The 14,205-nt window shown below is 32.8% G+C and overlaps 1 protein-coding gene and 1 non-coding gene across 2 annotated transcripts in view; both read left to right on the plus strand.

Annotated features, from left to right (window-relative positions):
- Positions 1–14,205, plus strand: part of LRCH2 (leucine rich repeats and calponin homology domain containing 2) — an 82,248-nt gene that overhangs the window by 54,421 nt on the left and 13,622 nt on the right. Inside the window, exons 13-16 of the mRNA XM_057719274.1 lie at positions 3,988–4,036; positions 4,115–4,231; positions 10,916–10,960; positions 12,980–13,030. Of these exons, the coding sequence (XP_057575257.1) occupies positions 3,988–4,036; positions 4,115–4,231; positions 10,916–10,960; positions 12,980–13,030 (262 nt within the window). The remainder of the gene's footprint in view (positions 1–3,987; positions 4,037–4,114; positions 4,232–10,915; positions 10,961–12,979; positions 13,031–14,205) is intronic.
- On the plus strand, positions 13,357–13,485 carry LOC130842771 (small nucleolar RNA SNORA35). Its single transcript, XR_009050564.1, has one exon. It is a non-coding gene; the product is annotated as a small nucleolar RNA SNORA35 (small nucleolar RNA).

A 14,205-nucleotide genomic window follows, 5' to 3' on the forward strand; every position in this document is an offset into this window, starting at 1 on the left:
ACATCCTCAATTGCCGACCAAGAAAAAGTTCAAAAGTCAACCATCAGCTGGAAAATTGACAGTTACAGTTTTCTAAGATGCTCAAGGGCCAGTATTGGAACATTATCAGGAAAAAGGTTCAACAATCAACAGTGCTTGCTACAGTGAAATGCTTACTGAAGAGCTGAAGCCTAAATTTTGGATTAGACGCAGAGGACTGCTATCCAAGGGCATTGTGATCTTTCATGACAATGCATGTCCCCACACTTTTGCCAACACTGCCGACACTGTACAGACTTCGTTTTGAGATGTTAAAGCATCCTCCCTATAGTCTTGATCTTGCTCCACTGGCTTTTGAGAGCCTCGTCCCATATGCTCTTCCACTAGCACCTTTTGAGGCTAGGAAGAATAGTACTCCTTTCTTTACTCCAACATGGTTTCACATCTCTGTGTCCTATATCCTGGTATCTCTGCTGGGATTACCCTTTCTTCTTCCATTTTTCACTTAGGCTTTTAGAATTCAGTTCAGGTATAAGACGACTTTTCATACTCAAGTCTAGAAACATTCATCTGTCTCAAATTTCACTTAACTGGATTTAACCCACTCTCTTCCTTTTTGAACACTGATTCTTTTTCTTACATATTTGTTGTCCTTGAAGTTTCTGTTATTACCTACTTTCTCAGTTCCTTTCATTTCTGTCTTAAGCTTCCTCACCTCAACATTCTCTTGAGAAAGCCCCAACTACCCAAACTTCAAAACTGTGATATTTAATCCTGGCCTTTTTTTTTTTTTTTACAGAATTATTTCCTCCACTTTTCTCATTTTCAGAATAATCACCCAATTTCTTTAAAAACAAAACAAAAAAATCTTTGATTTTTTCTGATTATAAGAATAATGTAGTTTTATTGTTAAAAAATTGAAACATTTTATCACAAAGAAAAAAATACATAAACATCATCTATTATTCTACTTCCCAGAGATGACAAGTTATCTTAGTATTTTGGTATTTTCCCCTTTAAGCCAATTTTCTATATATATGCATAAACATTTGCATGTGCAAGTGTGTATGTATATATGTACAAAGTTGTGTTGTAGAGTTGTGTTACCTGTTACCTACTCAGCACCTCCACCTGGATGTATAATAGGCATATGAAACTTAACTTTCCAAAATAACACTCTGGTCTTTCTCTTTGTACCTCTCAACTTGCTCTTCTTGCATTTTTCCCCATTTCAGAAAATGTCAACTCCGTCCTTCTAGTTGCTCAGCTCAAAAACCTCAGAGTCATCCTTAACTTGTAACTTGTAACTTTTGTTCACGCCCCATAACTAATCCTTTAGCAAATCTTCTTGACCCTGCCTTCAAAATATGCCCAGAATCTGATCATGTCTTACCACCTCCACACCTACCACCCTAGCCCTAGCAATCTCTTACTTCAGTTATAACAGCCTGATAACAGGTCTCCTTTCTGCCCTTGCTTTCCTTTAGTCTGTTTTCCAAAAAAAAAAAAAAAATCAGATTGCTTTTTTAAAAATGTAAGTCAGATCATGTCATTCTTCAGAATTCTCTAATGACCTCTCATTTCATTCAGAATGAAAACTAGAGTCCTTTAAGGACTTGTGAACCTCTACATTATGTGGCTCCCTACTGTATTCCTCTTGCTTCGCTCTTCCTGCTGATTAGTTCTTCTCTAGTTATACTGGCCTCCTTGTTGACTCCCAATACCCCAAGGGTTTTCCACCCCTTCAGAGCTTTTGCCTCTGCCTGGAATGATTTCCCCTCAGATAACCGTATGGCTTACTCCCTTGTCTTCACATTTCTGCTCAAATTTCACTTCATCAGCAAGGATTCCCTGAATAACTTATATAAAAGAGCATGCCTCCTCCACTCCTTTGTCTCTTTCCCCATACCCTGCTTTATTTCTCTCCACAGAACTTAATACTGTCTGACATTGTAAATATAGCATTCTCAATATATACTTCTTCATTTGTTCATTTTTTGTCTTTACCACCCCACCACCACCTGGGTGCACTATAATGTTGGTTTTATCAGTTACTAAGAGAAGAAAGACTATTTGAAATCTCCAGCACTAATTGTGGATTTGTCTTTCTCTTTCAAGTTCTTTCATTTTTCCTTCATGTATTCTGAAGCTGTTATTAGATGCATAAATGTTTAGGATTGTAATGTCCTTTTGGTGAATTTACACCTTTGTCATTATAAAATGACTTTTTAAATATTCCTGGTTATATTCTTTGCTCTGAAGTATACTTTTCTGATATTATATAGTCACCTCAGCTTTCTTTTGATTAGTGTTAACATGATATATCTTTCTTTTTCCTTTTGTTTTTAACCTATTTGTGCCCTTATGGAGAAAGTGGGTTTCTTGTTAGTATATGGTAGTATCTTCCTTTTCTATCAAATCTGACAATCTGACTTTTAATTGGAGTCTTAGGATTGTTAATATTTAATTGGAACTATTGGTATTCATGGATTTAAATCTACTGTATTATTATGTATTTAATTTTTGTCTTATTCATTCTTTGTTGCCATCTTTCCTCTTTTTCTCCTGTCTTTAGAATTATATTTTAAAATTCCTATTTATCTCCTTTGTGGGCTTATTTAGCTATAACTTGTTGTTATGTTAGTGATTGTTTTAGGGTTTAAAGTATATTTAACTTATCACAGCCTGCCTTCAAGTGCTATTATGGCATTTTATATATCATGTAAGAACCTTACAAGAGTATACTTCTGTTTCTTTCCTCCTGACCTTTGTGGTATTGTTGCCATACGTTTTACTTCTATGTTACGTATTACATTGTTATTATTCTGGCGATTATTCCGGCTTTAAATGGTCAATTGTTTCTTTAAAGAGATTTAAATAATCAGAATAATCTTTACCCCTTTAGTTACCATCTCCAGTGCCCTTTATTCCTTTTTATACCCCTGTATTAACGTGTATATCATTTTCCTTCTACCTGAAAAGAGATATTTTAACATTACTTTTACTGCTGATCTGCAGATGTTGAATCCTTTCAGTTTCTGTAATGTTTTAAAAAGTCTTGGGAGTTCCCTAGTGGTTCAGTGGTTAGGACTTGGCGCTTTCACTGCCGTGGCCCTGGGTTCAGTCCCTGGTCGGGAAACTAAGATCCTGCAAGCTGCGCAATGTGGCCAAAAAAAAAAGTCTTTATTTTACCTTCATTGTTTTTTTTTCACCTTCATTTTTGAAAGATATCTTTGCTAGTATAACATTCTAGGTTAATATTTTTGTTTTCTTTCCGTACCTTAAAGAGGTTTTTCTACTGTCTTCTGGATTGTGTTGTTTCCTGTGAGAACTCTTCTGTCAGTATTTGTTTCACTGAACCTAATGTGTCTTTTTTCTCTGGCTGCTTTTTAAATTTTCTCTTTATCATTTGCTTTTTTTTATCATTTGCTTTTAATTTGGTTATGATGTATCTTGTAGCTTTCTTCATATTTCTTTTGCTTGGAGTTCATTGAGCTTCTCAAGTTTGTGGGTTTATTGTTTTCATGAAATTTGAAAATTTGCAGTCTTTATTTATCTTTAAATATCTTTTCTGTCACCTAGCTATATTCTTCTGGAACCCCAATTATATGTATATTAGGCCACTTGAAGTTTCTTATAGCTCATCTAAAGAAATTATTATTTTTTTTAGTTTTTGGTAATGATTTTAATATAATAAATATCCTGTTTTTTGACTGTATGTCTAGATGTACATTTCTTTTGGCCTCTAAAAAGTTCTTAGTGAAGCTCTATACATAGGGTGTTATTAAATAATAAACCTATTTTGATTTTTTTTTTAAGGAGCATAAGTTATTTGGAACTTGAATATGTTTTTTGTCGAAGTTTTATGTTATTAGTTCAAAGCATAGGCATGGGTGAATTCTTTAGATCTCTGGTAAAAAAAAAAAAGGTAACTTTATAATGTTAATAGTGTATACCTAAGGGTAATTCTAACTATTTTAGTATATTAAGGCATCTTTAATTTTTTAGTGTCTCAGCAGATGAAGTTAATTCACCATTATCACCCCTCACATGGCAGGTAAGAAGAAATTAAATTACTGCTATGGCTAATATTGTGTTCTTATTTATTTAGTTAAAAGAAATTATCTTATTACAGCCCTTAGAAAATCAAAAGGATCAAATAGATGAACAACAGTGGCCAGAATCTCAACCTATAATATGGCAGAGTGAAGAAAGGAGGCGGAGCAAACAGATTAGAAAAGAATATTTCAAGGTACTTTATTAAGCTTTAAAATTTACTTTGTAATTATTAGTTTTGCTTTTATCCATTTTATTTTACATTAATATGACAGAATATAACTCTCTGGTTAAGTATAGTAGATGTGTTATTTTATCTTGATTTCCTACATGTATGTGGTATAGACATATGAGGCAGTTATTTCCATAAAATTTCAGTAGTTCAAAATAATTAAGAGTAGATCAGTGTGAATTGTGATTTGCCAGATACTTTACAAGAAACATGAATGTTTGCTACATTGCTAGTTGTAGCAATATGTGATAGTGTTTTAAAAGAATTGCCCAAAAAAGGTCTTTCATTGGATCTGTTTCAGTGAAGAGTTGACACATTTTTACAGTTAGCATTTAACTGTTTCTATGTAAATAAATGCTATTTACATGATTCTAAAAATGCCTGAAAGCATTTCCCCCCATTTTCTTTTCTTATTACCTTAATGTATTTCTTAGGATGGTCTTTTAGCTAAATTAAAAGCTCAGACCATCTGAATTATCTCAAATTTCTAGTTAGCAGGGTTTTAATGAAATTTCATTGTGTACACCTTTGTAAATATTGTAATATTGCCTATTTGTGATTAAGGTCTGCTGTATTTGTAGTGGCCAATCATTAGAATTGGAGTAATCTTCAATACTAGTTAGAATTGGTTATTGGAATTTCTGACTCAAATGAACAGTGCGAACAAGCTCCTGCTCTATGAATAGCAAATTTTGTTGTTTTTGTGGACTTTTTCTGTTTCCCAAAACTTAATTTTTATCTAATAATAAATACATAGTTCTAAGTTAAATTATAGATAATTTGAAGTTTATATCACTAATAAATAGGATTATATATCATGCTTTTCTCAAAGTAAAAGTGGTTCTCTGTGCACATTGATCATTTTCCTTATTATGGGAGTGTAACATACATTTGGCAGTAGTATCACATGACCAAAACAAAAATGTTACATGTTTTAGTCTGTGATAAGTTTAATCCTTCAACAAATAATTACTGAATTCTTTTAATAAGCCTTATGTTACTTGGTCAATATGAGAGATAATGAAGAAATAAAAGACATAGGGAAAAAGGGAACGACATTCTAAGCAGAACCCTGGTCAGTACCCTTTAGAAATCTGCAGTTATATTTACATTCTGGCATTTATTAATTTAAAGTCCCCTCTTTTAGTTTATGGGACTTGAACAAACTCACCAAAGAAAATTTGTTAATAGATAAAACTTGGTGAACAACTGATAATGTGGTAGTAATTTTAGTATTTCTAACTAATAAAAGAGATTTGATATTTACTTGATCTATTAGTATAGTAAAAGCATACAAATTCTGACTGTTTATCAAAATACTTAACATGGCACTTAGTAAGTGCCAGGAGCTGTTCTAAGTACTTTACAGATATCAACTAATTTAATCTTCATAACAACCCTATGCAGTAAGTGCATTTATTATTTTTCCGATTTTATAGATGGGGAAATTAAGGCGCAGAGAGGCTGAGTAAAATGCTTCAAGTCACTTAGCTAATTCTTAACTTAGTCAAGACTTGGACCCAGAACCTGTGTTGTGCTGCCTGTTGATCTACTGTAGATAGCCTAATATCAAGTGAACACACTTTCAGATAAATGCAGTTTTATTGTCTTTTAAATATTTTATTGTAACTCAAGTAAATTTCTCAGTAAAGTCTTAATAGATGCCTCAGTGAACCTTTATGTTATTTTTTTTCTCAGTGAACCTTTAAAAACTAGTTATTGGATTTAATAGTATCATTTGTTGATAAATATTTCTTTACGGCTTAAGCATACCTTCCATAATATTGCTGTTTTATAAGTTAATAAGATATCAAATGAGATATTTGAAGAGTCTGTAGTCATCATTCAACAAATGTTAATTTCTACTATAGTTAATAAAGTAGGTGCAAAGTTAAGCTTCAGTAACTGGGAAATGTTTTAAGGAGATATGTAGTTCTCCTCAGTAGTCAGAAGATGTCAGTGTTAGGACACTGTAAAAAAAATGGAAATGTCAACGTGTTTTTCCAAAGATGTTAAAAAAAATTGTAAATTGAGATACTACTCTCTAAGTGAAGACAAAACAGTTATTCAGGTTTGTATTTTCATGATTAAAATATCTTTCTATGGAGTGTCTTTCTTTCAAAAAGAAAATTTGTCTTAATTAGTTCTCTCTCAAGAATCAGAAGGCTTATTCATAAAATAATATTATTGAACTTAATTTCGATATATAGTTAAAGTATACAACTCTAGAGATATATATCAAATTATCACTAAGCTCACTCAGTGATGGTTCCTTTAGCTTTGCTTTGTTATGAAACATACAGACTTTTTGTGCAACTTTATCCTAATACATATAAGTGACTAAACTATAGGATTTCTTTGTGTCCCATGGTAAATTATTCATGATGCTGTTATTCAGAAGATTTATTGAAAGTGTGTGTGTGTGTGTGAAAGCTAGCTCTCTGGTTTCTTAGTTGCTAAGACTGATTTTGGGAGGTATGTTTTCCAGGTAAGCCCCTGAAACTAAATTAAAAAAATGTTTCAACATAATTGGCCAGGTTATGTGAGTAAGAAGATAGTTTAGATCAGATTATATGAGTAAGTAAATTATTGTAGGAGAGTTATATTAACTCTTTTAGACTCTTGGCCACTCTTGTGTAGATTACTATTCTAGTAAATAAAATTTAATGTCGTTGCTGAAGTAAAATCGCTGCATTTCTCAAAGTAAAGGTATTCCAGAAAATACATTACTTTATTAAAAATCTGTTACAGAAATTTATTAATATCATTTGAACAAGATATACAACAAGGTATGAAAATCTAATCTTTTGTTGATAATGTTCAATGTAAATTAGTAGCTTTAATTCCTTTAAGAATGACAACACAAATTTCTAAATGCATTTGATGATTTATTTCTAAATAAAAAAGTTAAAAAACATTAGAATAACTATACCAAATTAGTTTTAAGGATTATTTGATTTATTTAAATGCCATATATATTTGTCATCAAATGTATCTCACTACTTTTGTGATAAAACATTATAATGACTCTTAAAATACATATCTGATTTCATAAATATTGTACAATATTTTAATTTAATGGCTAACCCCAAGGAAAATATTTTCATATATTTTCTCTGACCATGGTTAATTATATACTGGAATAGGGAAGCCAGTTGGGCTTGTGAAATAACCTGATTTGTCTCGAGTCAGAGTTTTTACATAAGTACTGTCTCTCCTGTGAAATTAATATAAACTTCAGAGATGAACTGATCTTTGTATTTCTGAACAGGCCTTTATTGTAGTATTTGAATTTAGATATAATCAAACTTCAATTATTCAGACTAATGTTAATTGAGGACAGCTGAGTTGAATTAGTAAGAAGTTGGACTTATAGAATATTTGAAAATCTACGTATATATTCAGATTTGGGTTTTAGGACCTTTATGTGCAGTAATGCAAAACCAAGTATCTTTCTAAGTGTTCATGTATAATGATTATTTTAAATTAGAATAGCAGTTGAGTAACAATAATATGTCTCATTATCTAAGTTCTTGACAGCATCATCCTCTGTTTCTTTCCTTTATCAATTATCTGCTCACTCTTCTATGTCTTTTCTCTTTACCTTCCATCTTATAAATGTGCTCAGACCTCTACCATTATCCCCGATTCCCCTTTCAGCTGTTGCCTTATCTCTTTGCTTTCTTCTAGGGCCAAACTTGCCATTTCTAGATCTGCAGTTTCTGATTATTCCTTAATGCACTGCAGTCTGGCTTTTACCTCCATATCTCCATTGAAATAGGCCCTCACTAGAGCCTAACATGTACCTACTAATGGCAAAATCTAGTATAGCATTTGACAGTGATGACCACATCTTTCTTCTCAAAACTCCTTGCTTGGTTTCTGCCTCATTTTCCTTCCCTAATTCTTCTTTTTTCTTTTTGATGCTCCTGGCTAACTTTTCTTCTGATTTTTCTTCTGCTTGTTCTTAGGGTCTCATCTCTCTGAAGCTTTTATGATTCCAGATGTCTCATATTCTCCTGGGTCTAAAGTTACATTTCATAACTTTTTTTTCCCTGGTCTCTGCAGCTGTGTTTCTAATTGTCTGGATGCCATGTATTTCAAATTCAATATGTCTCTCCTTCCTGCCCCACCACCATGGAACTTGCTCATCCTCTCTGTTCTTTATTTTAGCTATAGTGGTATTACCCACCCAGTTCTCTAAGCTCTATACCTCAGTCCTCCTTGATCTTGCTCTCTTTTTTTCTCCTTACCTAATTGGTCACCAGGATGCTAATTATGCATCTTTTTCCAATTCATTACCTTCTCCATATTTGGGGCCCTTGCTTTTGTTGGAACCCTCATTCTTTCTTGTCTGGGCAATTGTAATAAGTTCTTAATGGTCCCCCTTCCTCTAGTTTCACAGTCCTTAGAGAAATCCCTGGCTTAAAATTCTTTATTGGTTCCCCATTATCAGTTACATAAAATTTGGACTTTTAAAAAACTTCACAACCATCCTTACCTACTTCTCTAAGTTTTATTACCTGCCACAATTCACTCTCCTCACTAGCTGCTCTTTGTTTTTTGCATAAGCTGAGCTTTTTTATTCCCTTGCGATTTCCTTCTTCAGAGCATGCCCATTCTTTTATTCCCGAAAAATTCCTACTAATCATTTAGGATATAGGTATGAGAGTATAGTATAGTGGTTAAGAGCCTTGACCTCAGAAGTCAAACCACTTTGGTTCCAGTTCTTACTTAGATATCTACTAACTGAGTGACTTTGGCAAATTATCTAATCTTGCTGAGCTTATTATTTTTTTTATCTTCAGATGACTCTAATAGTATCTTTCCTCACAGGATTATTATAACTACTGAATTATTTAATAATATAAAGTGCTTAGAACAACACTTGCCAAAGAGTATACACTTAGTAAATATTAACTTATTATTCACTAAAACGTCATTCCTTTGTTTTGTTTTTTGTTTGTTTTTCTACCAGTCATCTTTTATCAGATGTTGATTCTCAATTAGGATATGAAAGGATTCAGCAAAGATCAGGGCTGCTGGGCAAAGAAGGTCGTGGTCAGGAATGCAGATTGTGTCCTCCTCTTCAGTGGTATTTGTGTAACTGCTCATGTTTGAGTTCCTTATAAGAAAGGCAGTAGTTGAAAAGCACATAGGCATAGAAACTCCAGTGACCTACTTATAATACTGGTAGTAACCTCTTTGAAACTCTCCAACAGTGGCTTTGGGGTGAAATCCTGCATCAGTATCAAGCTTGGGCAGCTCCCCTGTTTTGACATCCATGAGTTTCTTCTCCTTCACTAGTATGACTGATGCCATCTTGGGGTCCTGGTGTCCACTGTCCAAATGTCACTCTTTTGTTGAAGTAAAACAAGAAGTGCCATCAGTGGCACTGTGGCTGAGGATGGCAAATAGGTTTATTCACACATGCCAGCTGTATTCAGTGGCTATCTGGAACACTGGATTGAAAGTATATTGAGGCTGTGTCTGGAATCAGCTGGAAAGAACACCTTGGTAGATTAGTGATAGTTGTCATAAGTCACAGAAGAGACAGTGGAGGAATTTAGGTCTTGTATTTGTAATCCCTAATGCTGCTCATCCTCCAGTTTATGGTAGGGGTAGCAGGTAGGGTATCTATTTTTCCAAGAGTTGTGGAAGATAATGCTGCATAAGTAAAGGGGGCCATTAAATAGAACCTTGAATACCAGACAGAGAAACTTGGACATAATCTGAAAGTTAGGTTTTTTTCAATAGAAGAGTCATGAGTTGCACGTAGTGTTTTGAAAGGCCAATCTGCCACCGATTTGCAGGATAATTTCTTTGCGAGGAGGAAGCAGAGAACTTTAGTGGTTGTCATAATTGTATTTCCGTGATTCTTGATGCTAAAGACAAGCGCTATTTTACATTCTAGCATTTGTAATATTAAGCATATTATCTCTGTACCTCGATATAAGATGGAGATAATATTGAATAATATTTACCTCAGGGTTTTAAGAATATTAAATGGGTTCATACATGTAATACACTTCAATCAGTGCCTGGTGCATAGTAAGCACTAGTATAAGCGTTAGCTATTATCACTGTAACTATTATTGTATAGTCAAAATATACATTTAATGTAGTATTTTTTAACCTAAAATCAGTAGGTTTCTTAAAAATGGATGACATTTTTGAATGGTGAGATTACAGACTAGGCATGAGATAATGGGGCCTAGAGCAAAATAATAGTTGATTGAATTCAGAAGAAGTAAGTCTGAGAGAGATTATAGAAAGAATTGACTTGATGTTTTGTATATAGTGGTTTAAGAGAAAGGAGGATTTAAGACAACACTCAGGTAGCGAACCTGAATGAATGGGAAATGGATTGGTTTAGGAAGGAAATGTTACTTGATGTATGTATTTAGAACAATGTCTTGCACAAAGAAAGTACTGTTTATGTTAGCTATTAGTCAGTAGTACTGTTTAAACTGATTATATAATTAAACAGTTTAATTTATATGTCTTTACATATAATTTACATTTTATATATGATTTAGATAATTTAATAAAAGTACCAGAATGTGAGTGAGCATCATATATAATTTACTAGTTAGAGAATTCATATGTTCAAGGAAAAATAAAACATGTGATTTAAATATTTTTCAGTATAAATCATCAAGGAAGAGTTCAAGTGGCAATGAAAACGATGAGGTGAGAAAAGAGGGTAATATTAGCAATTGTTTAAAATATTTACTTTTTATAGAAGTTGGTCCAGTCAGAGTAAAATGTAATTCATCTTTCAGTTTGTTATTGATTTAATGCACGGGTTTTCTCCAATAATAAAAAAACTGAGCATCATTAGACAATTATTAATTTAATCGTGTGATTTCCATATGTCCTTTGTAGTTCAGCTTTAGAATTTTATTAATATTCATCTTGAAATTGTAATTAATTTAAAATTTTTACATTTTCCTATATTTTATCTTCTTAAATCAACCTGGTGGTCAGTTGAGATTTTTCCTTTGAAATTTATTAATCTCTTTTCACAGCTCTGTATACTATTTTAACATTTAAAATTAGATTTCAACAGTTTGCATTACTATAAATTTTTCTAACTCATCATTTTAAGCTGTACAGCAGCCTGGCATTTTTGAAATGATACAGTCTCATCACCATAAATACTTAAGCTTTGTGTTTTTTTGTTTGGAGGGGTTGGTAATTCATTTGATGTTGGATACTTGGCAGGGCTTCTGAAAACTTTAATTTTGGGAAATGGAATCACCCAAAAAACGTTTGTTGTACACTGATCTAGAGGTTCATCTTGGATGTTTTCCCTATTCCTTTATATATTATATCCACTTTGGTCCTGCCTACTTCAATATCTAATCAGTTACTAAAACCTACTTTTTTTTTAATATGGAAATATTTTGAATACATTCCCACCTGCATTTCTGCTGTTTCTGCTCTAGCACAGGCCCTCATCATTTCTTTCCTGTATTACTGCAATATCATTCTTGATCTCCCTTTCTCCAGTCCATTCTCCTCTCTTCTGCCAATGATCGTTTCAAAGAACACAAATATGATCAGGCTATTCCCTTGCTTAGCAGCCTTCACTGTCCCTTATCACTTAGAAGGTAAACTCAAGGTCCTTTTGATCAAGCTCCTGCTTACCACACCAGCCTCAACTCATGATTTGCCCTCCTTTCACCATACTCTCCAAAAATATGGAACCATAAGGTTTTCTGCACTCACCCTTACATTTATTGCTTCTGTGCCTTTGTCCTTGTTGTCGTCTCATCTTGCAAAATTGTTAAACATATACTCAGTTTTTTAGTTTCTCGGGAAGCTTGCCTTTATTCACCACCCCCACCATTTCCCCAAGTGCCCTTTATCTGTGCCTCATAATATGTCATGCATAGCTCTATCACTGTACTGAGAAGATTGTACTACCCATGTAAATGAATCTGTTTTCCCCTTAGACTGAGAGATCCTTGAGTGGATGATATTTTATTAAATTTAAATATTCCCAGTGTCTAGCACCAGTGCCTGACATATGATAGATAGTCAGTAATCATTTGTTGGTGATGAATACATGTCCTATGTGGTATGCATATTCAAGGTTAAATGTTAATATTTTTGTATTGTTTAGTAGTAGTCATTGAAAAAATAAGGATCATTTAATAGTATTTTATGCAGTTCAGTTCTTTGTCATTATTTCTAAGCCTGTGTTAGACACGCATAATTTTCTAGGTAAATGTTATTTGGGGTGATGGAATTTTTGCATGTTTCCATGTAGCTGTCTCAGATTGTAACATATTATTGCCATTTCCCATCAGGAATTAATTTTAACACATGGCTATTTTCTAAGAATATAGAAACGTTTTTCATTTGTGATATTTAAAGGAAATAAATTTATAAGAAAATATTTGATGTAAGTAGATACTACTTCTAAAACTTTAAAGTGCTTATGAATCACCTGGGGATCTTACTGAAATACAGATTCTGATTCAGTAGGTCTTAGGTAGGGGCTGAGATTCTGCATTTCTAACGAGCTCCTAGAGGATGCTGATGCTACTGGTCCACAGACCGCACTTTGGCAAGGTGGTAGATGGTATTTTCCAGATTCTTCCTTTAGTAGTTAATCAAAAAATTTTCAGTTTTCCTTTTATATGTCTTAATCATCATTCATATTTTAATTTCATCTTTCATCTTTTTATTTTTATATTTTAGCAAGACAGTGATAATGCTAATATGTCACCACAATCTCCAGTATCATCTGAGGTACAAGTTCTGTTCTTAAATGTGTTTACATAGGTTTCTTTGTCTCTTCTCTCTAACCTCATCTTTTTTTTAAAATATAACTTATTCACCCATATTTCAAAGTCCATAGTAGGTTAATTTGTATAAACCTAGCCTATAAAAGATTCTAAGAATGTCATATTTTTGTACAAATATTCATCATCAGTATCCCTTAAATTACTTATTGAAAAATGCCTATAGATTACAGTAAATAACTCACTTTATAAATTTTTTGTTTTATAATTCATCCATATTTTGAAATAAATGATAAAAACAGCTTTCAAAAATTAAATTTGAAAAAAGTAGCTCAGCATTGTGCAATGGCCTTTGGTTTTTCTCATAACCAATTAGGTCTGAAAGCAATGCAAGAAAAACTTCCTTTTTCCACGAGAAACATCCCTGTAGTGGGTTGTTCCTATCGACAAGAGGGTACACATTTCCTATCATCTTAGACCTAAGGAGGGGCATGGGAAGAAGGGGTAGATGAAAGTTAGAGTTTCTGAGATCTCAGCCAAATACTCTGGTGGTTTCAATGATTAACTCTTCTAATTTAGTTAAACCTGTTGCTTCACAATAAGAGATAAATTAAAAAAATTCTAAACAGTATCTCTTCTACTTCAGATTATTTTCTACTCTAAAAGTGTATTGGCATTAGTAACTAGATGATTATAGATTCATTTGGTGAATTCAGGACTTTTGTCTAAATGTTTGGATGATCCAAATTCACCATATAACTTTGGTTAATTAGCCAGTATTTCATTTTATATAGGTGATGTTAAATTTTTAAAAAGCCAAGATTCTTTGTCTATTGTTTTGGGTGAGTTGCATTGTAAAACTTTTGCATGGGCTTGGACATTAGTTTTATAAATATGTTTTTAAATTATTTATATGGCAGGAAAATGGTTTACATTCTTTTAGAAGATGATTTAAATTAGGATATCCTAAAATTAGTCTTTGTCACATGCTTTTGTAAATCCTTTTTTTAACTTTCAGTTGTAACATATAAGTGATGACTTACTTAACTAGGGGCTTCATGATTTTATGATCTATGCTCATTGGGAAAGTATCAGTGCCAGTTTTCTCAAATAAATTATATTAATTTTATAATACATTTTTCCTTACATTTGGATAAGTGAAATTTTTGTCTGGAAATTCGT

The sequence above is a fragment of the Hippopotamus amphibius genome, chromosome X, assembly GCF_030028045.1.
Source record: "Hippopotamus amphibius kiboko isolate mHipAmp2 chromosome X, mHipAmp2.hap2, whole genome shotgun sequence".
Taxonomy (NCBI): Eukaryota; Metazoa; Chordata; class Mammalia; order Artiodactyla; family Hippopotamidae; genus Hippopotamus; species Hippopotamus amphibius.